We start from the raw sequence: 25,940 nt of genomic DNA, 5'->3' as shown, positions 1-25,940 counted from the left end.
CCACACAACCCCAACTGGGGCTGGGACAAACTGCAACCAAGGTGCGTGCCCTTAGCAGGAACCGAATCCGGGACTCTCTGGTCCGTGGGCTGATGCTCTAACAGCTGAGCCAAACCGGTCAGGGCTCAGTTGGAATTCTAAGAAATAAAAAGGTTAAATACATATATTTTTTTTTACATTTTTAAAATTTTATTGAATTTATTGGGGTGACATTAGTTAATAAAACCATAGAGGTTTGACATGTACAACTCAATAAAACATCAACTGCATATTGCATTATGCTCTCATCACCCAAAGTCAAGTCTCTTTCTGTCCCCATTTATCCCCGCTTTGCCCACTTCCACCTCCCCTACCCGCTTTTCTTCTGGCTACCACCATACTGTTGTCTGTGTCCATGGGTCATACATAGATAGTTTTGTTGCCGTTGTTGCTTAATCCTTTCAACTTTTTTCACCGGGCCCTCCAACCATCCTCCTCTTCGACAGCTGTCAGTCTGCTCTATGTATATATGCTTCTGTTTCTATTTTGTTTGTTAAATTATTTTGCTGATTAGATTCCACATATAAGTGAGATCATATGGTATTTGTCTTTCTCTGATTGGCTTACTTTACAAGCATAATAATTTCCAGGTTCATCCATGCTGTTGCAAAAGGTAAGATTTTCTTTATCTTTATGGTCAAATAGTATTTCATTGTGTAAACGTACCATAGCTCTTTTTATCCATTCATCTGCTAATGGACACTTGGACTGTTTCCAGACCTTGGCTACTATAAATAATGCTGCAATGAACATAGGGATTCATATATTCTTTCAAATTAGTGTTTCAGGTTTCTCCAGCTAAATTCCCCTACGTGATTATAAATAGCAACAACCACAAGAATCAAGGCTTCAGACAGGTAAGATGGGCTTTATTTCTATCCTGGACAACCTTTGCCCATTCTGTTCACTGGGGCTGACATCTAATTGTTTTCCAAGTCTTAGCCCATGTTACCTTCCTAAGGAAGTCTTCTCTGCAATCTCATCCTACTATTTGGGAGTAGAGAGGAAAAACTGCACAAATAAGAGGTACCTATAATAGTAATGGATGCCCCTCCCTACAACTGTTACATGATGCTGGAGTAGATATGTGTCAAAACTTGTCAAATTGAGTGATTTAAATATGTGCAGTGTATTGCATGTCAATTACACTGTCATAAATCTGTAAAAAAGCTATATTACTAAAGATGGGAAATAGTAAGTGTAATAATAGAACAAAAACACAACACAACGACCACTTTAAAATTCTTTGTTAGAAATATTTGCCTTTTAAGAATTTACATTTTAAAATACTCTCACTCCTCTCTCTGTATGTGTGTGTGTTACAAAACACTGACAATTCAGCTCAACCTTCAGGGCTCATAAGACTTTTATTTAGGGATGTTACTCACTGACCACTGCTTTCTTATAAACACTTCATTTCATGGCTGCCCAAGAGAAGATGAAAAGTCATTACACTTTTTAAGTAGTAATAATGCTGTCATTATCAACTAAAACTAGAAATTATGGAACTGTGCTGGGTAATTAAAATACAAATTTGAAACACCGGAAAGTCTTTGAGACCGAGGAGAAACGCTTAGTAGCAAGTACTGTGCCTTATTCATTCTGTGTCCCTAGAGAAGTGTTTCTCAGCCTTTGTCTTGCCTGAGAAATGTCTAGTGGGCTTGTTGAGCAGAGCTAGCTGGAATTTCTGGTATAGTACATAGGGAGGCTGGGGAGATGAGCTGAGGATTTGCCTTTGTAATAGGTTCCCACAAGATGCTGACACTGCAGATTTAGGGGAGCAAGCTTTGAAAACTACTCTTCTAGAACAGCGATTCTCAATATTAGCTGCAGCTAGAAAAGCTTTTAAAAAACACACTTCCCAGGTGCCACCTTTATTAACTGAATCAAAATTCCTGGTGCCAAGCCCAGGTATGAGTATTTTTATTTTCTTTATTGATTCTAGAGAGAGAGGAGGGAAAGGGAGAGGAAGATAGAAACATTGATGAGAGAGAACATTGATTGGCTGCCTCCTGCATGCTTCTTGGCGATTTGACCCACAACCTAGGCATGTGCCATGACTGGGAATGGAACCGGCGACCTCTTGGTGTGTGGGTTGATGCTCAACTACTGAGCCACACCGGCAGGGCTAGGTATTTTTTTTAAGTTCCTCAGTAGATGCTAACATGAGGATAGAATTTAGAACCACTATTCTAGAACTCAGTAAAGCACCTGACAATAGTAGAGCTTATTAAATGTGATTTTAAAGAGTGAATGAATTAATGAATGGACAAATGGTTCTTGCCCTGTGATAGTGTGAGAGAATAGGATGGCACTGATGCAGTGCAGCCACCTGTGCATTTGTAAATTTGTACTAGATTTATTCACACACCATCATGACTGCATTTGGGGATGATAGAGAAAAATTATAAAATGTTAAGTTAGATGTTATAAAAGAGGATGCCATTAGTGACCTGTGACCATTTACGTTATCTGTAACTGTTTTGTGAAGGACGAACTCTAGATGCAAACACAGATTTAAATGTGGACTTTCTCATGGATAGGACGTAGGGATGACTACCATCTTTTAGTATCACATTTCTCATTTGTAAAAGCAGAGTTACTGTTTAACCTGTAGGGTTGCAGTGAGATTAAATGAGATGCCACATGAAGAAAATGCCAACTGCGGTTGCTGGCAGAGGTTTAGTGCATACTATTTCTTTTCTCCCTCTTTCTTCTGTTACTTAAATTAGAACAGAGAAAGCACAGCTTTATTTATTTATTTATTTATTTATTTATTTATTTATTTATTTATTTATTTATTTTTATCTTCACCCGAGGACATTTTTTGATATTTTGTTCAGATAGAGTGAGAGGGAGAGAGAGAGAGAGAGAAACATCGACGTGAAAGCGACACATCGAGTGGCTGCCACCCACACGACCCAACCAGGGCTGGGGACAAACTGCAACCGAGGTACATGCCTTTAGCGGGAACCGAACCCGGGTCTCTCCAGACCGCAGTCCGACGCTCTAACCGCTGAACCAAACCGGCCAGGGCGAAAGCACAGCTTTCATAAAGGTAAGAGAAAATACGAGATGAGCAGTGAATTATAATGGAAAAAGAAAGTGGTGGGTGACTAAATGTATTCGGTAGAGCCAGGAGTGGTGTGGGGTACAGATTAGCATTTCTAACTAACAGAAGTGAGGGGGAGAAAATCCAGGTGACAGTAGTTCTTGAAATTTGGGGAGGCTTACACCCGTTTGTGAATCTGAAGGAAACACGGTCTTTTTCTCAGAACAGAGCCCTTGTGGGAATATATGCATGACTTTTATACATTTCAAGGCCTTCTGTGGTCCTTTCACAAATGTCTGGCCCAAAGACTCGGAGTAGAAAGCTCTGCTCTAGAGTTTTAAGTGAGGGATGGAGGAAGTGATGAAGTGTGATTTGGTAACTTCGTTTAATCTTCTTTGGAAAAAGATTGAGGATGAAAGATAACCTATCCAAGATGCGTTAAAGAGATATCACAAAAGCAAATAGCAGTGCATGTTAAGAGTATCATTGGTGATTAGATATATACTCTGGGAGGTGAGTCGAGACACAGGTAAAACCGAGAAGCAGGGATGGCATCTGAATGTACTGTTATATTCAGGATGGAGATTCTGCCGAGCGGTGTTCTTGTGTGCATTTGACCTGAGCATTGTCAAATGTAGACACCTGTGGGATGCCGAGCATCTGTGCCTTGGTGATTTCTCAGGAGTCTTCTGAGTAGCGCTCTGAAAGGGTGTCATATTTCTGCTAAACAAAGAATTGATTAGAGGGGCTTGTCCTTTTGTCCCATATTGGTTATTCCTGCTAATTAGTGGGAAGTCCGAGCAGCTGAGAGATGTTCTTTTTGTCCAGAGAATATTTCATGACCTAATTTTTGTTTTAGTTGATGTATGGGGGAGGGGGGGGAACCTCATGATAAAGCCACTGCTTCCTCTCAGCTGAATCAGCTGTCCAATCAGACCAGGAATCAACAACTGCGCTCATCTATTGATCCTGAGTTGAATTCGAGTCCTCTTACTTCTGGGACCCAAACTTTTCTCATTAAAAACATAAAAGCAAACAAATCCAACAAGTACATTTGGTTAAATGCCTCAATCAGAACAGAAGTGAAATATTTAAGAAAGGTTTTGAACCAAATCAGTTTTTATATAATTTGATTTCCTTAATAAAATAGGGTAAAAGTTTGTGTCAGGACATACAGATAATATTCTTACTCAATCCCCGTCCGTTTACATATGTGTGAAACTCTCAAGTGATGCAGGGAGCAAAACACAGACAAACGCAGACCTACTTTTGTTGATATCTCTTTTCTGTCTAGCCAACTGTTCTATTTTCAGAAAAGTCTTGTTTTTTAAGAACGGTTGCTACTAAACTGTGTTATAACTGAGGGAGCAGAAACAGTCATGATGATAAAAAATAATCTGGTAACATGGAATCCCACAAATTCGGGGATTGGCTCTGTGGGCTAAATAAAACTTTTCCACAGAACAGCTCGTCCAAAATGAGAGTACATGTCCCACTGTCACAAGACAACATGACACCGTACTGTACAAAAGAGGCAATGGAACCAATTTGAAAGCCAATCTTTTTTTTGTGTGTGCCAGAGAAACTCATCTCTAAATGAAGGGATGTCCTAGAACACAATCTGTCTGCTTCTACTCAGATTTTTTTTTCCCTAAAGAACATTTTGAAGGAAAAGACACACACAACATAAAATAGAATCTAAATATACAGAATGCACAGCCATCTGAAAACAACAACAACAACAAAAGATATAAAATAGTCCTGTCATTACTAAAATAGGTTAGGTAAATAAAATAGAGTAGATTTGTGAAATAAATATCAATTTCAAAGATACAATGACTTAATGATCATGCCCGGAAGAGCCTATAATTTGGCATGACAATTCAATCCATTGCATACTTATCTTGGGCTCAGTATTTTGCTTAATTACATACTTTTGATGCTAAATGGGAGTTTCTGATTTTACTCATTAGATTTCCTACAATAATAGACTTACTTTTACTGTGCATATGTGTACATGCACAGTTTCTACAAGTGTGACCTGCTTTATACACCAGATATGTCCCTGAAAAGTTTAGTTTATACTAGCAGCTGGTAAATTAACAGATATTTTAGGTTTAATGAGAGAAATAGAAGCATGTTATTTAAGGAAGGTCCATGGTTAAATCTCTTTGGTCATATAAGATATGTCAGTAATTTGAAAAACCATCCAGTAAAGCATAAGCTTCTTAAACAGATTTATGTGTGTGTGTAAAGTTGTGTTTGTATGAATAGAGAGAAAAAAAGGGTGCTTTACTTAATTGGGTGTGACTGAACTGTGTCGTAACAGGGTTTAGCAGAAGCAAGAACTGAACCCATAGTAGGGTGTTTTTGTTGTTAGGTTGGCACACAGTTAACACTTCACTGAGTTCTTCCTGTGTGACAGACACTCTGCTAGGATAATACGTCTTCCATGTCATTTATGTGCACTAACCCTATGGAATAGGTACATTGGTCATCCATATTTTAATTCACTACTGCATTAATCATTACAACAATTTAGAAATTATCATCCCATTTTAAAAATGATAAAACTAAGGCTCTGAGAGATTAAATAACTTGTTCAAAGTGGCATTGTCAGGATTTTAATCCTGTGCTATTAGAGCCCAAGGTCTTGACCACGGAATCATAGTGCTTCACATGCTAGATTAATAGACCCCAGATCATGGGTCTGCAGTACAACCAAACGCCTTTACAAGCGAGGTGCCACTTTTTATTATGGTATACATACTTGGTGAAGAAAGAAGCAGTTTTAGTTAAGGCTCCCCAGAAGCAGACTCTGAGACAAGGCTTTAAGTATAGGTAATTTATTTAAGTAAATATTTTTAGGAGACAGTGGGGCCAGGACACAGGTACGGGAGGCGGCCAATGAGGTACGCCTAGTCAAGTTTCCAGTATAGGAATTGGAACTTGATCCCATTGGGAACCTCTGGGATCAGTAGAGTTGGCCCTGTTGGAGCTGAGGAATATATGCACCAACTATCAGCCATCGATGATCGACTATTGCTCCTAGGAAGCATTAATTTCATTTCTGCTAGCAGAGGAGCCTTCCACAACCTGCGATAATGCCTCAGGCATAGACACAGGTCTTAAGTATGAGAATCATACAGATTGAGGGGACATGGTGGAGTACCACAAACATCTGTAACAGCAGCCAAAATGCAGTAAACGGCAAGTATTTTCTAGGCTTTCATATAACATTAGTTTCATCCAACTGTCACTTAACTCTGGGATTTTTGTTTACTTGTTTAGTTTTAACTGATGGAGTCCCACAGAGAGATTGGACAATTTTCTCTCTTCTTTTAGAAGCCATTAGAACTCAGAGGCAAATCCACAATTCTCTAACTTAAACATTCACGATCTTTTTATGATATAACACTGCTTATTAAAGAAGTCTCATTTAAAATTATGATTTTAATTGTGCTTCTCGAAACCATTGTTAAATAAGTTTGCTTTTCCAGGGCTCACTTTTGCTTAGAGTAGAGAAATGTGTCCCCAAAGCACAAATTATATCAGAGAAAACAGAAGAAGTATCTAAACACCATGTAGACATGGGATACCATGCTATTTAGAACGTGATTAAGAGGTTTTTAATGTAAATTCCAAGCACAGAAAATACGGTGGTTAACATTAGCTTCCACTCCCTCCATAATCCTGAAAAACCACTTCATCCTCCTGGACTTCATTAAGCGAAGGCATGGAAAAGCACTGTGATTCCCGTGAGTGCTAAGGCAGAGGGGTGGCTGTCTAGGAGAGACAGTGATTGCTGTGGGTGGGGCACAACGTGAGAACTTCTCTGGTGTCTCCAGACTTTGTAGCAAGGGGCTGAAGTGTGGCCTTCTCAGTTGCAGAAGTGATTGAGAGATATTAAGGTAAGTATCAGAAGTTTGAGTGTGTGTGTGTGTGTGTGTGTGTAGCAGGTGTGTGGTGATGGTGTGGCAATTAGGATCCAAAGCCTTTGTGAGGTATTGTATTTACTGTTACACTCAAAAACAGTTGTTAACCCTGGAACAAACACCAAAGAAGAGCTTGGGATTTCATCTCTATTGTCTCTTAAAATATCTACACTCTACAGCATAGATAAGTAACACACGAATCCCTCTTTTTTAAGGTTCCCCTAGTGCCTGCCACTATAACTTTTTGTTTTGTCTTGTTGTTGGTTTACACAAACTTCATTTTGAGGTAATTTTAGATTAATACAAAAAGTGCAAAGATTATAGAGAATCTCTGTGTGTACTTCACTCAGTTACCCTTAATTGCAAGGGTTGACAAATGTTAAGATATTGATATTAAGGGTAACTGAGTGAAGTATACACAGGGATTCTCTATAATCTTTGCACTTTTTGTATTAATCTAAAATTACCTCAAAATGAATTGTCAAACCTATGCAATTAACATTGATACATTACTACAAACTAAACGATGACCTTTCTATATTTTAATGTGAGAAATAGAGTTAAGTAGAAGTTCAGAGACCTAGATTCCAAAACTTAACTCTCAACCTTCCTCTATGTCCCCCTTGTACAGGATGTGACCAAGGATAAGAACAGGAAAGCTCAAGGCTGTGGTGGTGTCTAATATGATTTGTAAGTTCCACTAAGGAGGAGGCGGCAGTAAATTTAAGGTCTCATTTTGAACAGAAACTTCATTAATTAGAGTTCCCACTAATCTCACACTTTACTTCTCATAAACTAAGGGGCGTCTTACATTTCTGAAAAGGTATAACCTAATTAAAACAACTTTTTTTTCTTTATTGGTTTTAGAGAGAGAGGAAGGGAGAGGGAGAGAGATAGAAATCGATGAGAGAGAACATCGTTTGGCCGCCTCTTGCATGCCCCCCACTGGGGATCGGACCCACAACCTGGGCATGTGCCCTGACCGGGAATTGAACTGGCAACCCCTTGGTGCATGGGTCAATGCTCAACGCTGAGCCACACCTGCCTGGTGGTATAACCTACTTTTGAGGTAAATGTCAGAAGCAAAACAATTAATCCTAACATAGTAAAGACTGGACTTTGAGTCGGAAATGGGGGTCCCAATGTTAGTCTTGCCACTAACATTGAGTAGATGCAGGTCCTTTATGCAAGTAGCCTTTGTGGCCTTTCTCTTTTCAAATTCGAATATGCCATGATTGGGTAGGAGGAAGCTCTCAGTTCTCTTTCAGACCTCAGGTTTTATGAAATAAGATTCCGTAATGTTTCTTCACCAATGGTTTATTTTTTTAAAGCCAAATGTTTCTGTAAGAACCCATGATTCTGTGAATTTATCTTTTATTTGTTTTTAATTATCTGAGTGATGACCCATCAGCAAATAGTGATGGGATGAGGACCGAAGTTTCCCACATCTGGACGCGTGTATCGCTGCTGCTCTACTCCCACTGACAAGCCATTTTTCAGAGCAAAAAATATTATGTGCTAGTAGTACTGTCAAGAAAAAATGTAACACTTGTGCTAAAACCAGTCCAGAGTTTCCCAGTTCTCTAAAGTCTACTTAAAGTTGAAGTCTGTATAGTAGAAACTTCCTGAATGTTGATTACTAAGATATAGCATTTCACTTAAGCGATGATTAATTGAAAGATTATACCTTATTGCAAACTGCCAAAATAGGCCATCATCACACTTACCAAAAAACTGAAACTAAACCCAAACAAAAATACACTAGAGAGAATGAGAAATGTGAAACAACCCAAAACCACAGTTGAGTCGCTACTGTGGAAATTCCTGACTGGTCCTAAGGAAAGGCAGAACATGCCATCTGTCCAGACAACGAGGGGACTGCCAAATGCCTCTCAAATCTTAGCTAAAAACAGAGAAAATTCTGACAGAGATTAGGCTCATGGCTACGTTAGCAGAACATCCACTATGGACTATTTGCATTTAACCTGCCTGTATAAAATGCTCTTACAATTCACAGTGCTTTCAGACCCGTGCCTCAGCATGGGGAATTGTTCCCCAATAATTGTTTTGGTGTCTCCAATGGCATGATGAGTTTGTGGGACAGACATTCATGGGTGAGCTCAAAGTATCATTTACAAAGACAACTTGTTACTGAGTCAGAAAATTCTAACCAAAAACACTCATCACTTGTATCTACATCAGGACAAAAAGCTGTTTCAGGAAGATAACTTGGGATAAAAATAATTGATTCCAGCCAAATCACTGTATTCTATTGGTATGCTAAAGTTTATTTTCATTATCTGCACCCAATTTCCTTTTTGTCCTCTCTCTCTCTCTCACTCACACACTCAACATGGCCATAACATTTGTACATCATGACTACCATAACATGACTTGCTTACACCATTCACCAGGCATGTGGTTGAAAGAGAAATCACAGTTACATGCACTCAGTCATCAACAAAATAATACTGGGTTATTCACTTAAGAATATATGACTCTTCAGAATCCTATTACACCACGGTGTTATTTTTGGGATTTTTAAATATATATTTGTACTGTTATGAACAAACCATTTTATATGAAGCACTGTTATGGAGACAGAAATCATGTGTCCTCACCTATGACACATTCTTTTTTTTCATCCTCACCTGAGGACATTTTTCCATTTTTTGTACAGATAGAGTGGGAGGGAGAGAGAGGAAGAGAGAGAGAGAGAGAGAGAGAGAGAGAGAGAGAGAAACATCGATGTGAAAGGGACACATCGAGTGGCTGCCACCCGCGCGACCAACCAGGGCCGGGGACAAACTGCAACCGAGGTACGTGCCCTTAGCGGGAACCGAACCTGGGTCTCTCCGGACTGCAGGCCGACACTCTAACCGCTGAGCCAAACCGGCCAGGGCATGACACACTCTTAATATTAATCACATGCTCATCGACTCTCTTTAAAATCATTTTATAAGTTATTCCTGAGTGGGTCAGAAAGTCACTGCATATTCCAAACTATACCATTTCAGCCACAGAATAGCTTTGCAACCTGTAAACCTAAGCCCGTTCATTTTTTAAATGAATGAAATTAGCTAGCATTAAAACATGATTTTGTGGGCAGATGATAAAATTAGAAACACTGCCCTCCTTTTGTGTGGTACATTCAAAAAAGCCAACCTTGACAGAATTCCATGTTAAATCAGGAAGATTCCTAAAAATAAGCCTGTCATCCCTGACCATTAGCAGCAGTTTTTCAGTCAAGACTGCAAGCAGTTTGGGCATTGGCTGCAATAGTGTCAATAAAGTACATACAGGCTCTTGGGAACACAGTTCACTGCTATGGTAATGGCTTTAATAGAATACTGCAGGTCAGTAACAGCAATGATAGCCAGAGCAATAGGAACGGTGGTCGCAGCAGCGCTTGACATGTATGAAGTGTCCATATCATGGAATTCTCCCAACAACTGATCTCTGTTTTGGAGAAGAGGAGATAGTACTTTAGAGAGGCAAGTCATCCATCTAAACTGACAGATGGCAAGCAGAGGAGGCTTACTTTGAAGTCTGAACCCAGAACTCACATTCTTAAAAGCTGTCATATAACATTGTATCCTATGAGACCCAATATAGGTTCCTAGGGAGCTGTCAAGCTAAAGGTGAATTTCTCAATATCTTCCTAAGAGAAAATGGATATAGAATTCAAAAGCTACATTAACTTTCATGTCTATCTTTAATATTTCAATGGAATGCATTTTCTGGTATCTAGTTTCTGCCAGTCTGTTTAATTTGGGGTAGGGGGTAGGGGCATGGACAACTATACCAGGGTAAAAATCCCCCGGTTGTAAAAAGAGGGCCTTCATTCATTTTTATCTTGGATGGAGTTCTGAGCTCTGGGAGTTTCTGAGGAAATAAAATTAGGTTTTGTCTTTGTCTTTCCTGACTAGTCTCAACGGCAAAAAAGGCAAAACAAAATGACTCTTCTGTCCAAGTAAAAGAGATTTTATCAGCAAGGAGATTTTGGCAGTAGCATCCATAGGGTCTTAGACGATGAAACACATTTCAATTATTTCTTCTGTTTGTGGCTAGTTGAACAAACCCTAACTACAAAGCAAAGCAAACACCCACACATTCACACGTCACAAAGAAAGGAGAGAAGAGATATTGAAATTTTTATGCCAGATGTCTAATTAGTTCAGATGAAATGTTTAATTATCTTGTATTTCCTGTTATGTATCTGAGTTATATTCATGTTTGTAAAAATCGCAAATGGGGAAAGTATCCTAGTGGAAATTCTTTATAAATTTGATACCCCTTTATAAAAATAGTCACATAATCAGGAAAACGAGCAGCAGAAAACCTTTCATTAGTGCAAGTCTATAATGTGTGAGGCCAATTTCTTACAAATAGCATGTGTACTCCTTTTCATGAGGATATACACTAAATAGTTTGGCAAATATCACAAAAGGAAGTATTTTCTGTGTTTCTCCCCTTTGACTTTGTAATGAGAGTCCTAAAATACTACTTTAATCAGGTCATGCATTCTCTGGTCTCTATTGTCTTGGGGATTATATCAGCACATCTCAACCAGGCTCCCAACCCGTTCTTTTGGTCTTATCCCTCCTTTTCCTCTCTCTGTCTCTGGGAGGGCAAATAGGTGACCCAATGTATGGATTTAATTAAGCCCATAAATATTTTGTTTAGTTCTTATACTACGCTTTTCAAGTTCTGAATTATTTGTCAATGTTTAAATATCAGAAGTATTTACCAAAGAAATCTCAATTTACCAAAAATCCTGATTCCTAAGTTCTCTAGAAAAATCAGATGTGGTCATATTTCATCTATATTGGTGCTAGAGTTAAGTCATGGTTGCTTCCCTCAAATGGGACTTGCATTCTCACTTCTTTCAAAATTTAATTTCATGAATCTTTACTTTAATATCTGTCCTGCCTCTCCCTGTATGCTCTCCTCTTTCTCCTTTGGGCTTCTTATTTTGTGGTCCCAGGTGTTCAGTAGTTCTCTACCCCAAACAAATTCATCTTATCTACTCACTGTGCCTCAAGTACATGGTGAGATTTTCTACTTCCACGCGTTTATTCACACTGTGCCCCTTACTTATCTTCCTCCCAAATAGTACTCATATTCTGAAACCCAGTTCAAATACTATCTTCACAGAGATTGAGTTAGAATCACTTCTACTTTCCAATATTGAAAAAGTAATAATTTTTGAGTAGTTTGGTGTCCACCTTGTGACTTCCTAACAAGACAGTCCTGTTCTAGAAGGCAGGCTCTACTTTATAATTCTTCCTATTGCTCATAACATTACCCTCCTTAGGGCCTCCAAAAGTATTTATTTTATAGTAAATGTGGGAAACTTTGTAGGGTTTAAATGCAACAACCTTGAAGACTCAGTTCTTTTTCTGTTCTATTTTTCTCTATATCTGTAGTCCTTAGGAAAATAATCTGCAGTTCATTAAATTGTCACCTATCTTAAAAGAATCACTATGATTAATATAGTAACTAGAAAGAAATAATTGTATATTAAGCACATTTAGTGATCTCTTCTTAAGACAGCAGCATGATTTATTTTCCTGGTAATTGAATAATTCTGTTTGAAGAACTGCAGATTTGAAGTCTTCAAGTCTAAATGATTTTCCCCCATAAAGGCATTCCCATTGTGAATAAGGTCTTGAGTAATTAACCCATACTCAACGGGCCTTTTATGGGTTGAGTTACAACTATTCTTATATTATAAACAAAACATATAGCAAAATCACACTGGAATTTAGGTTGTTTTTTTTGGGGGGGGGGTCAGAAATTATTACTGTAGTTCTGGCAAGATGATGAACTAAGGTAATGTACAAGTCTTTCTGACAGAAAAACCTGGAAAAATGTAAAAAAGAGAAGCGGCAAGTGTGTTAGCTGGTGGTGGTGGTGCTGGTGGTGCTGGTAGGGAGACAAGGATGCTGCTAACCAGGGTAATAATGTCTATGGGCTTGGGCTTCCTGCCTTCACATGCACAGGAGAGAACACTTAAATCCTACACATACTGGAATAGACATCTGTACACAACTAGGATAGTGAGAGCTGATACACCCAGGAAGAAGGGTAGAAAATATTTACCCCAAAGCTTACATGATGACAAGAAAATTTGAGTTTGAATAAAGTAGTCTTTTGAGAATTATTTATTTATTTTATTTTTTGATTTTTTAATAAGAAAAATACTCATTTTATTTTAATTTTTTCCCCTTTTTTATTAATTAATTTATTTTTGTTACAGATGTTTCTCCTTTTTCCCCCACTGATTCCCCCCTCCTCCTCCCTCCCTGCCCTGTCCCCAGCTTTATTGTCCATGTCCATTGTTCATGCATACATGCATATAAGTTCTGTGGTTTATCTCTCCCCACCACCCCCTCTTCTGGGGATTGTCATCCTGTACCCCACTTCCACATCTCTGGGACTACCCCATTCCTCAGACTGTTATGTTCATTATATTCCACAAATAAGTGAGATGATATGATACTTGTCTTTCTCTGTTTGGCTTGTTTCACTTAGGATAATACTTTCCAGGTCCCTCCATGTAGTCTCAAAGGATAAGAGATCTTTCTTTCTTACAGCTGCATAGTACACTATTATGTATATGTACCACAGCTTTTTTATCCATTCATCTACTGATGGACACTTGGGCTGTTTCCAGATCTTAGCTATTTTAAATAATGCTGCTACAAACATGGGGGTGCATATATTCTTTCTGATTGGTGTTTCAGGCTTCTTAGGGTATATCCCTAGAAGTGGGATCACTGGGTCAAATGGAAGTTCAATTTTTAATTTTTTGAGGTAACACCATAGTGTTTTCCATAGGGGCTGCACCAGTCTGCATTCCCACCAGCAGTGTACTACAGTCTCCTTTTCTCCACACCCTCGCCAACATTTGTTGCTTGATAATTTGTTGATGGGGGCCATTCTGACAGGTGTGAGGTTATACCTCATTGTTATTTTAATTTGTATCTTTCTGATGATTAGTGATGATGAGCATTTCTTCATATGTTTCTTAGCCATTTGTATGTCCTGTTTGGAGAGGTGTCTAGTTCCTCTGCCCATTTTTTAATTGGGTTCTTTGTCTTCCTTTTGTGGAGTTGTATGAGAACTCTCTATATGTTGGAAATTAACCCCTTATCTGATATATCATTGGCAATTATGCTCTCCCATACAGTGGGTAGCCTTTCCGTTTTGATGATTGTATCTTTCGCTGTGCAGAAGCTTTTGAGTTTGATGTAGTCCCATGTCTTCATTTTCTCCTTTGTTTCTACTGCCTTAGGTGATGTATCAGTGAAAATTCTGCTGCGTATGATGTCTGAAATTTTGTTGCCTACAGTTTGTTCTATGATTTTTATGGATTCATGAGTCACATTTAAGTCTTTTATCCATTTTCAGTTTATTCTTGTGTAGGGTGGAAGTTGATGGTCTAGTTTCATTTTTCTGCATGTAGCTGTCCAATTTTCCCAGCACCATTTATTAAAGAGGCTGTCTTTACTCCATTGTATGCTCTTGCCTCCTTTGTCAAATATTAATTGAGCGTATTGCCTTGGGTCCATTTCTGGGTTCTCAGTTCTGTTCCACTGGTCTATATGCCTGTTCTTGTGCCAGTACCAGGTTGTTTTGATTACGGTGGCTTTGTAGTATAACCTGAAATCTGGTAATGTGATCCCTCCAACTTTGTCCTTCTTTTCCAAGATTGCTGTGGCTATTCGAGGTCTTTTTTGGTTTCATATGAACTTTTGAAGTACTTGTTCTAATTCTGTAAAGTATGCCATTGGTATTTTGATGGGGATTGCATTGAATCTATAGATTGCTTTGGGTGGTATGGACATTTTAATGATGTTAATTCTTCCAATCCATGAACAGGGTATGTGCTTCCACTTTTTTATATCTTCCTCTATTTCTTTTTTTAATGACCTATAATTTTCTGCTAATAGGTCCTTTATTTCTTTGGTTAAGTTTATTCCTAGGTATCTTAATTTTTTTTGCCGCAATGGTAAATGGGGTTGTTTTCTTAGTTTCTCTTTCAATATTGTGTAGTGGCCTTCTTTGTCTATAGTTATGGCCTTCATTTTGAAATCTATTTTATCAGATACGAGTATTGCTACCCCAGCTTTTTTCCCCTTTCCATTTGCTTGGAAGATTTTTTCCCATCCCTTCACTTTCAACCTATGTGAGTCTTTTGTTGTGAGGTGGGTCTCTTGTAAACAACATATAGATGAGTCATGCTTTCTTATCTAATCAGCTACTCTGTGTCTTTTTATGGGAGCATTCAATCCATTTCTATTTAAGGTGATTATTGATTTGTACTTATTTATTGCCATATTTGTTTAGTGTGGTTCTATTTTTCTTCCTATTTCTCCTGCTAATTACAGCAGTCCTTTTAACATTTCTTGCAGTGTTGGTTTGGTGCTAATGTATTCCCTTAGCCTTTTTTTGTCTGAGAAGCTCTTTATTTGATCTTCTATTTTGAATGATAGCCTTGCTGGGTAGAGTAGTCTTGGATTCAGATCCTCATTTTTCATGACCTTGATTACCTCATGGCAGTGAGAAGTCAGCTGAGAGCCTTATGGGGTTTCCTTTGTTGCTTATCTCTTGCTGCTTTTCGGATTCTCTCTTTGTCTTTAATTTTTGGCAGTTTGATTACTATGTGTCTTGGTGTGGGCCTGTTTGTGTTCTTCTTACTTGGGGCTCTCTGTGCTTCTTGAACTTGAATGCCTTCTTCCTTCACCAAATTAGGGAAGTTTTTTGTCACTATTTCTTCCAATGTATTCTCTAACCCTTGCTCATTTTCTTCTTCTTCAGGGACTCCTATGATGTGAATGTTATTATGTTTCCAGTTGTCCCACAGTTCTCTTAAGCTGTTTTCCTCTTTTTTAATTATTTTTTCCTTTTGGTTTTCTGATTGGTTGATTTTTTTCTACTGTATCTTCTAATTGACTGATCTGGTCCTCAGCTTCCTCCACTCTGCTATTTAGACTTTCCAATGTGTTTTTATTTCTGATATGTCATTCTTCATTTCTTCTTGGTGGTTTTTAATTTCCATCTGCTTGATAATCAACATTTCTATGTCTTTACTCATGGTGGTCATGTCCTTACACATGCTGTTGTGCTTCCTCAAGATCATGGCTCTGAATTCTAATTCTGTTAACTTGCTTAATTGTACCTCATTTATCTCATCTTTAGTAGAGGTCTCTTGTTCTTTTATTTGGCTTTTGTTTCTGTGTTTCACCATTTTGGCTATCACAGTGGGCTTTGGAGCCTGCCAAATTTTCCCTGTGGGTGTTGGTGTTCTGCTGTTTGTGGCTCCCTCTCCTGGGTTTGGATGAGGCAGGGAGGACCCACTTTAAACACCACTGTCAAGTCTTAACTTTCCCGGTTAGAGTTGCTAGCCCAGGGAATGGTAGTTATCCTCTAGCTTTTTTGCCTGGAGGCTATTAGTAGTGGTTACCTGAAGAACCTTGGTTACTGAGTTGAATGAAAAACTCCCTCAGGTGTTCAGTGTAAGAGGATTTCCAGAGGGTGTGGCAGATGCTGGTTATTAATGGGCCTCAATTAGCATTTCAATGGCCTCCAGGTGGGGTTGAATCTCCGCGGGAGGGGCCACCGCCCCTCCCCAGGGCCCTGGGAAAGAGTTAGATGACCACAGTCCTGCGTGGCTGCACTCAGCAAAAGCTCTGAGCACCTTCCAAATCCTGAGTGTCCCCACACAGTTCCAGTCCAGTCTGCCCTCCCTCTGCCGGAGCCCAAGGTGAGTGGCTGCTGCCAATTTAGCCTCTGTCTGGGCTCTGTGCTGTGGAGCCGCCTGGGACTTTAACCCGAGGGCTCTGCTCCCAGCTAAGGGTGGGTGAGGCTGCAGCAGCTCCCAGCCAAGGGCATAGCACCCAGCCAAGGTCTTAGGACCCAGCCGAGGCTGCAGGTCCCAGCCGAGTCCGCAGGTCCCAGCCGAGTCCGCAGGTCCCAGCCAAGGCCGCTGCAGGTCCCAGCCCTGGCTGCTGGGGACAGTGGGCTCCCGGCCCCCTCTCGCGTCCTAGCAAGCCTACCAGGATTGAGTCAGTGTCCCTGGTTATGCGATCCTCCAAGCTGCTTTTTGGTTGCCCCTTCCTGACGATTTGTCTTTATTTTCATTGTAATTCCAGTTTGGTCCTGGGAGATGGTCTGTGTAGCTTCCATTCACTCCGCTGCCATTTTTTTCAGTCTCCTTTTGAGAATTTTTAAAGTTCAAGCCTGTGCCTTGTATACATGGGTGTCTGAAGGTACACTATCCATGAGGCACAAGTACCCTGAAGCTAAGAAATTTAAAAGATTTGATCCTCAGGCAAGGGATAAGTCTACTGTACTTGGCAACAGGGAAAATACGAACAATTCAGAAATTCTGTATATTCTCATATTTCAATCTGCACAGGATTTCTACACACAAAAAAAGCCCTATAAAAGCTGAGTTCAAAACAAATATTTTAAAAAATATTACAAAATATATGAGAAAATAGCTTATCTTTAGCAAGAATTAGACAGAAAATTAGCACATGATGAACTTTAAATAGTAAAATAAAAGGGGGGATAAAATAAGGGTATGTTTAAAATATTTAAATTCAATTGACAAGCTTGATCTAATAGACAAAAAAAATAAGGATTTGTAACTACATAAAGGAAACTGAACACTATCAGAAATGAATAGAGATCTAAAAATGCACCAAATAAAATTTCTATATATTTTTGATATAAAATAGTTAATAAAAATTTATAATATGTGTATAATTAAATTCAGCAGTTTGATCCTATGGACATATGTAAACCCTTGAACTAAAAATTATATGCAAGAAATTATATGCACATTCTATTCAAACATACAAAGAACATATTCCAAATTGAGCCTCAATAAACACTAAAGAATCAGTATTATATAGACTAAATTCTGTGACAAACAATGATTGTAATTAGAAATCAATAACAAAGATTTAACTTCAAAAGTCCCATATAATCTGAATAACAATTTTAAAAGACTTCAACACTTAAAAATATATAGCATTGAAAAGATGATTAAGGAATGAAGAGAATTGCAAATTAGTGAGCTAAGTGTCTAATTTACCAAAGACGAAACTCCACTGGTCCCTGAAACTATGAAAGTATGTTCTACCTTAATTAGGGAAGTGGAAATTAAAATAAGAATTAGACAAAATTTCATAACCTCCACTCTTCCCCACCCAACCCACACCCAATTTTCACAAGTTTAAAAACACTGATAATAATTGTTGGTGAAAGTCTGGGGAAAGAACACATATAATACTGCTAAATAATAAATTGGTACAACTGCTTTATTTATTTTTTTAATTCTTTTTCCTTCATGATTTTTAATTTTTTTAGAGAGGAAGTGAGAGGGAAACAGAGATAGAAACATCGATGAGAGAGAACATTGATAGGCCACCTCCTGCATGCCCCCCCACTGGGGATCCGGCCCACAGCCTGGGCATATGCCCTGACCAGGAATCGAACTGGCAACCTCTTGGTGCATGGGTTGACACTCAACTTCTGAGCCACCCCAGCTGGATGGTACAACTGCTTTAGAGAGCCATTTGGTAATATATTTTAACTTTGCAGATACACATATCCTTTGAGCAAGTGTGCTTCTATGTATCATACCCAGAGAAATTCTTTCACATGTGCTCAACAAAATTTGTATTTGATTGCTGATTGTTTACTAACTGTAATAATGAGAGGTACAAAGCAACTCAGCAAGGATATGGATAAATCCATCAAAAGGATGAGCAAACTGGCTTATTGTAAAATGAAATTCTATTAAACACTTAAAATAAATATATAGGATTTACATCTATTATTATAGATAAGTCTTAAAAAACAAAACTGTGAGAACATAAAAAATTACAAAGGAAGCAAGAAATTCCAGCTCCAGTATAAGCTATCTGTGTGATCTAGGATAAGTTATTTAATCTATATGCCTCAGTGTACTAAGTGTTGGGCTAATAGTTTGGGACTCACAGAATTATGGCAGGATTAAATGAATTAATTCATGTAAGATACCTAGAACAGTGCCTGGTACTGAGAAAGCCCTGTGTATGTCTGCTATTATCATCATCATTATTACTACTACTAGTACTTCCATTTGTAATGATTTATGTAGAAGTTAAAGGGGCACAATAATAGCATATATTGTTTGACTAATACATTTGTGTAGTATAAATAGCATCTAAGAAAATCTTATGCACCAACTTTAGAATAGTAAGGAGGAGCGTGCAAGTGGAAATTATACTGTAGTGGGGCTTTGGCTTGATCTGTAATATTGTAGAAATTAAGCAAATACAGCAAAATGTTTAAAAAGATATAATTTCCAGACAATGTCTATTATATTCATTCGGAACATTTTTGTATATTAAAAGTATTTACTAATTTATAAAAGAAGTCTCCAGGAAATAAAATTTCAAGACTTAGTTCCCTTTTTGTAAAATGGGGTTGAAAGTATCTGCCTCAATTTTGCAATAAAGATCACATGAGATAAGGGACACAGATATATCAAGCACTGCACCATGCAGGTAGTTTGTCTTTAATACATGGTAAGCTAAATATTTATTTGATATAGGTAAATTATTTTCAAAAATGTAAAGAAAAGAATTTACAAGTACTTCCACTAATTGAATTTATTTCCACTCTATGTGTGTGTGTGTATTTTCCTTTTTGTCCTAAATAGGGATTTTATAATATATAGAAATATTTATTCTCGGTTTTTTACTTAAAATAACCTGAACTTTCCCCCCATGTCATGAAATATTCATTAAAATCATAATGTTTAATGATATACTATTTCTTAAATTTATGTTTTCTTGATATCCTTTTATTCCCTGTCCTTTTCTTTGTGTTCTACAGTTTGTGTGATTTATAAGGTAAGTGTGCTATTTTAAATTCTGTTTGATGGTGACAATTAAATTTTCAAAAGCCCATTTAATTTATAGTTTTCTATTTATTAGTCAATATTGATAGTTTCTTCTACCATTTTATATATTTTTTAATTTTTTAAAACATACTTGAAAAAATCTTCAGTGATATACAGAACTAAAATAAATGCAGCCAGATTTTTAAAAAAATTACAACTATTTTACCCTTTTGTCTTTTTTTTGTAACTTTATTTTTATTGTTGACGCTGTTAGAGATGTCCCCACTTCCCCCCTACTTTGCCCACCTCGACCAGCCCTGCTCCTCGCTCCCTCGAGCCATTATCACACTCTTATCTGTGTCCACGGCTTATGGATATATACCTCCTTTCCCTCCCATCATCTCCAAGGTGGGACATTTTGTACACTTTAAAGACTCTGTTATTCTTGGTTGAAATAAAAATGCTACTGGGCCTGGCAGAACTGCCATTCGATTTTAAAGCAATGTCTATGCAGTACAGAAAAACTCTTCCGTTTTCTTGGGAATCGAAGGCCATAGGGGGTATGGGGTAAAGGGCTTCCATTAGTGTGAGTCTCTCACAAAACTCAAGTTGTCTGTTGATTATATTTTAAAATCCCATTCTATTTACCTGCTTTTTAGCAGAAATTGCTTTCATTTCTTGTAATGATAAATCAATGGTTGATCCTAATTTTCAGTGATAGTTCAGATGTAACACTCTGTCTTTTCCTGCCCTTCCTATGAATGTTAGTGGACAGATGGGAGAGTCTTCATTAAGGGTTGTTGTTTAAAAAAATGCTCTCATTTGGATCCAATATTCTTAAACTTTTAAGAAAGGGAAACAGGTAAAGAAAGGTAACCAGCTTAAAAATACAGACATTCTCATTGTTTTTCATGGAACTCACATTTTATTTTCTACTATTTCTTAAAAATGTAATCTTTACTCTTCAGCACTGAAAATTAAAAGATATTATGTTTGGATTTGTGGAAAGCAATATATAAACTAAAAAGTACTTTTTTAAAAAAGTCAACCCTGCTCCCTCTTTGAAACACTGACCGGAAGTCACAAAAACCAGTTTCCATATTTTTGGAAGTAGAAGTACGTGTTTCTATCTTCAGAAATACCTTAGAGTAAAATAACTCTCTCCAGAAATAACTATGTTCAGAAATACCTCAGAGTAAAATTAAAAGTCTCTGTTTCCCTTTTTCACATAAAAATAAGAAACTGAATGAGAAATGAAATTTGAAACATTTTACTCTGTGGAGTACCAAGCATAAAAAATAATGCCTGGTAGTGATTTATAAAATATATTTTTAGTAAAATCTAGTGAACTTAAAGTAAATATTTAATAAAATATGTAATTTTCTCAAACCAGTAGCTAAAAAGAGCCTAGACTTAGATAAGTAAGGGAGAAATTTATTAGCACTTTAGATTATATGATATGATTGTCTTCCTAAAATCTCAAAGAAATTGATTAAATTTTCTTAGGTACATATTTGAGCTATCTATAATATATTAGTTTCAAGTCACTAGATTTTCTTATACCAATAACTGGAGCAACGTTAATGAAAAATGGATACCAATCCCATAAACTTGATAAGAAATATGTGCAACCCATGTGAGAAAAACACACAATTTATCTTAATTATATTTTTAAAATTTAAATAAATGAAGATCAAATATCATAACTGTGGATGGCAAAAATATCTTTATGTTATAAAGGCATTAATTTAGTCAAATTAATTTCTGAAATGAGCTGCAATTAAAAAGCCATTTAGATTGGGGGGGGTATTTTCTTATATTGATCTAAATAAATAAATGGGCTAGAATGGCCTTGTTCTACTTTCTGTACCAAAATTGAAACAGTACAATAATTAAATTCTGCAATATAAAAATTTTTATAAAATAAAATTAAATGAAAAATGAAACCTAGTAACAGTCATAAGTATGCATAATAATTATGATTAAAATGCCATATTTAATTAGTGGCAATAAATGGATTATATGATAAATGATACTGGAAAACTAGTAAGGCATTTAACATATGAATACATACATACATACATACATACAGTTAGATCCAAGCCTCAATCAACTCTCATATTCCCCCTGATCACCAAAAGTAAACCTCTTTTCTTTTAAATGATTTTTTTTCCTTTAATCCTCACCAGAGAACTTTTTCCATTTTTTTGTTCAGATAGAGTGGGAGGGAGAGAGAGAGAGAAAAACATTAATATGAAAGGGACACATCGAGTGGCTGCCACCCGCATGACCAACCAGGCCCGGGGACAAACTGCAACCGAGGCACGCACCCTTAGTGGGAATCGAACCCGGGTCTCTCTCACCACAGGCCGATGCTCTAACTGCTGAGCCAAACCGGCCAGGGCTAGATGCTTACCTTTTGGGCCACCCTAAAATTAGTGTTTCCTGTGTGAGAAATGTCTCCAACTTTGAACTCACTTAAGAACAAAATGAGCCAGAATCACATTAATGTCCCTAATCTTAAAAACCAGACAACTCAGGAAATGACGGTGAGAAGAATGCAGGTATTTTAGGATGGAGGGTTCTGGTCTTCACAAATTTTCATTTTTGATTAGAGTTCTTGTGGATGTCATAAATTTAAAGCTGTGTTCATGTGCCAATGTCCAGATTCATTTATTCAGAACTATGTAACACTTGGAAAATTTCCCTTAAACTCCCATGTGTTATGGGGACACACAGTTTTACAAATTATCTTTGTAAATATCCAGTCCTTATAAATTATATTTGTATTTATCCGGAATCAATGTAAAAAATCCTCAAAATATATTAAATGCGGAAAGTATGTCTTTATGATAACTTTCTCTCTCTTGTTTTTAAAGGAAAAAATGAGAGGGATTTTTTTCTATTAACTTGCCACCTAAAATACAAATGATCATTTTCTTATGATTTAAAATATTGTAATAATTGACCATAGGTCAGTTGCCTAGTGATTTACTATTACTAGCCCTACATCAGCTATATCAAGACAAGATCACACATCACTTATCTAAACACTTCTACAGACTTGCTGGTCATTTAAAACAGTCAACCCACTGAAAGCTTAGTCCATAACTCTGAATAAAATTTAAGGCTGTTTCAGAAAACTTTCTCAAAAGAAATCACTTGTAGCATGGACCTCCCCCTTGCAAAAAAAAAAAAAAAGATGTGACAAATCGACAGTCAGAAGATATAATTTATAAACTCAATCTTTCACTTCCTCCAAATTCTACACAATCTTCCTTTTCACTTTAAAATGGAAAATGCGACAAAAGTAAGCCCTTACCAACTTCCCACTTCAGAAGGCTGTTGTCTTCCCTCTCCATTTTTCCAATGACATACCAGATGCACGCCATCCAGTGTGCAAGGAGCGCAAACATGGACATGAGCAGAGTCAGGACGATTGTGCTGTGTTGGGAATAACGGTCCAGTTTCTGCAGGAGGCGCAAAAGACGCAGCAGCCGGACAGTCTTCAGGAGATGCACAAGAGAAACCTGGGGTGGGAGACAGGGAGGCACAGCTTGGCTCGTGGGTTCACTACATGCGAGACAGGTATTTTAACTTACAGCCTTTCTGGAAAGTGCCTGAAATTAAGTATAATCACGATTCCATCGGTATGACCATTTCTGTTACCTCTTGACATATATTGGGAAGTGATTAAGATGAAGAATAAGAAAATTTTTTTTTCTTTGGGTAGATACTTACCCTTCCTTCATTAAGATTTATCTCTTTGTCTCTACCTGTGTGATTGAATATAGTTGTATGTATTCTGATACATGACGGAAACACATGATATCAGGATTATACATAAAAGATCTTGTCTCCTTTCACACATGTTCTCTCAATCCCACTTTTCCTCCGCTGTGTAAGGGAAGTCTTTTTTTTTTTTTGGTAAATGCCCCTACCGAAGCAGGAACCGAACCCAGGACTCTCTGGTCCTCAGGCCAACACTCCAACTGCTGAGCCAAACAGGCCAGGGCATGTAAGGGAATTCTTTATAACAATGATTCATATAGACTGAAGTAAAACCCTGTAAAGTGGTAATAAAAGTAACTTAGGATTTTTGAAAACAATTAGAACTGTAACACTTGACGAAGTTCTGTACAGTAGTATCTCCTGCCTTATGTGCTATACATCATCTTCTTTCTAAAACTACCAACAAAGAAAATTTTGCCTAAAGCATCTACTTTCTCAAACATACTCCGGGAACCAAAATCAGATGGAGCAAAAACATTAAAAAAAAAAAAATCTCCTAGGTCCTGCCTTTGCACGTACTAAAGCAACAGACTTGGAGCTAAAGGTTATCTTTCTGACTTGAGGGCCCATCTGAAAAATGTGCACCGTTGACGTCCATCAGAATAGTCAATGTCACTATTAACAACATGCATGGTGCACTAATATATACTCTTTTCACGTCCCCAGTAAGTCTCAAGGAACATTCTTAAATAGAAAAGGCGAATAAAATATTAACTCATGCAAATAGAGTTTGAAAAATTATTTGACCTTTTCTAATTTTTTTGGAGGGGGGCAATACATAGAGGAGAAGGAAGTGTTTTGTATGACTACCAAAGACCAATCTTTCCTTTACAGACAGCATTATAAACAAGGGCAGCATCTTTTGGAAGTTTGCCTTTGTAATTAGCTGGAGTCAGTCAACTTCTAGCTGCTTCTTCCACTAGCCAGCTTCCCTTATTTCTAAGAAAAACATACCTAGATCAGTGCCTGACACATAGTAAGTACTCAATAAATATTTAAGTGAGTGAATGGATAAGTTAAGATACAAATACTCCAAAATGAGTGTAATTATAGATATTCAATAAAAGTGTGTTCAGTTGAAATGTTATAAATTATTTTATACTAAACTATAACAAAATCATAAGGTCAATTGAGGAACTTGCCAGCTAGCTGTGCTCTTTTATTTATTTTTGTCATTCTTCTGTGTTACATTACTTTCTTCTCCCTCACAGCCAAGTGCTCGCCTATCGCTCCTCCAACTGATTGTAGGCTAGATGATTACATGCTAGGACTTTGCACTCCCTACTTTGCAGCCAGGAGGAATGACTGTGTTTATTTAATAGGTAGATAGACGTGATAGATAGATGACAATTTTGTAACTAAAATGAAACCTGGAACATAAGTCTCATGTATACAAAGCCATCTGTTATGCACAGAATTGTGGCCCTCCAAATACCATATGTTAAAGCTCTACCCTTTTTTTTTTTTTTAAATCCTCACCCGAGGACATTTTTCCATTTTTTGTTCAGGTAGAGTGGGAGGGAGAGAGAGGAACATAGAGAGAGAGAGAAACATCAATGTGAAAGGAACACATCGAGTGGCTGCCACCGGCACAACCGACCAGGGCCGGGGACAAACTGCAACCGAGGTACATGCCCTTAGCGGGAACCGAACCTGGGTCTCTCAGGACCGCAGGCCGACGCTCTAACCGCTGAGCCAAACCGGCCAGGGCTAAAGCTCTACCCTTAATGTGATGGTATTTGGAGATGGGGCCTTTAGAAGGTGTTTTGGTTTAAAAAGGTCATGAGGGTGGGGTCCTCATGATGGGATTAGTGCCCTCTCTTCTTTCCTCTCCTTTCCCTCACCATGTGAGGACACAGCAAGAAAACAGCTATCTATAAGGCAGAAAGAGAGGCCTCCCCAAGAACCAAACTGGCTGGGATCTTGCTCTTAGACTTCCTAGCCTTCAGAACTGAGAGAAATAGTTGTCTGTTGTATCAGCCACCCAATTTATAGCATTTTGTTATAGCAGCCTGAGCAGACCAAGACACCATCTGAACATGTAATATGGATGCAGGCAATCTCTCATTGTCTCTGCTCAGAAAGGGGATATTTGAAGAATAATGTGGTACTGTCCTTACAGGAGGACAATAGTCATTTGCAAAGACAAGGAACATGGTATAGCCTGGGTGTCCAGGATGAGGCAGCCCCAATGATTTTATTGGCACTTAAAAAA

General features: G+C 37.8%; 1 protein-coding gene across 1 annotated transcript in view; it reads right to left on the bottom strand.

The window, feature by feature from the left end:
- KCNH8 (potassium voltage-gated channel subfamily H member 8) overlaps positions 1-25,940 on the bottom strand; it is a 323,359-nt gene that overhangs the window by 83,569 nt on the left and 213,850 nt on the right. The window contains exon 7 of the mRNA XM_036267075.1: positions 23,256-23,463. Within this exon, the coding sequence (XP_036122968.1) occupies positions 23,256-23,463 (208 nt within the window). The remainder of the gene's footprint in view (positions 1-23,255; positions 23,464-25,940) is intronic.

Source organism: Molossus molossus, unplaced genomic scaffold (assembly GCF_014108415.1).
Source record: "Molossus molossus isolate mMolMol1 unplaced genomic scaffold, mMolMol1.p scaffold_m16_p_18, whole genome shotgun sequence".
NCBI lineage: Eukaryota > Metazoa > Chordata > Mammalia > Chiroptera > Molossidae > Molossus > Molossus molossus.
Note: the sequence above shows the minus strand (reverse complement) of the source record. Positions and strands in the feature narration are given on the sequence as shown.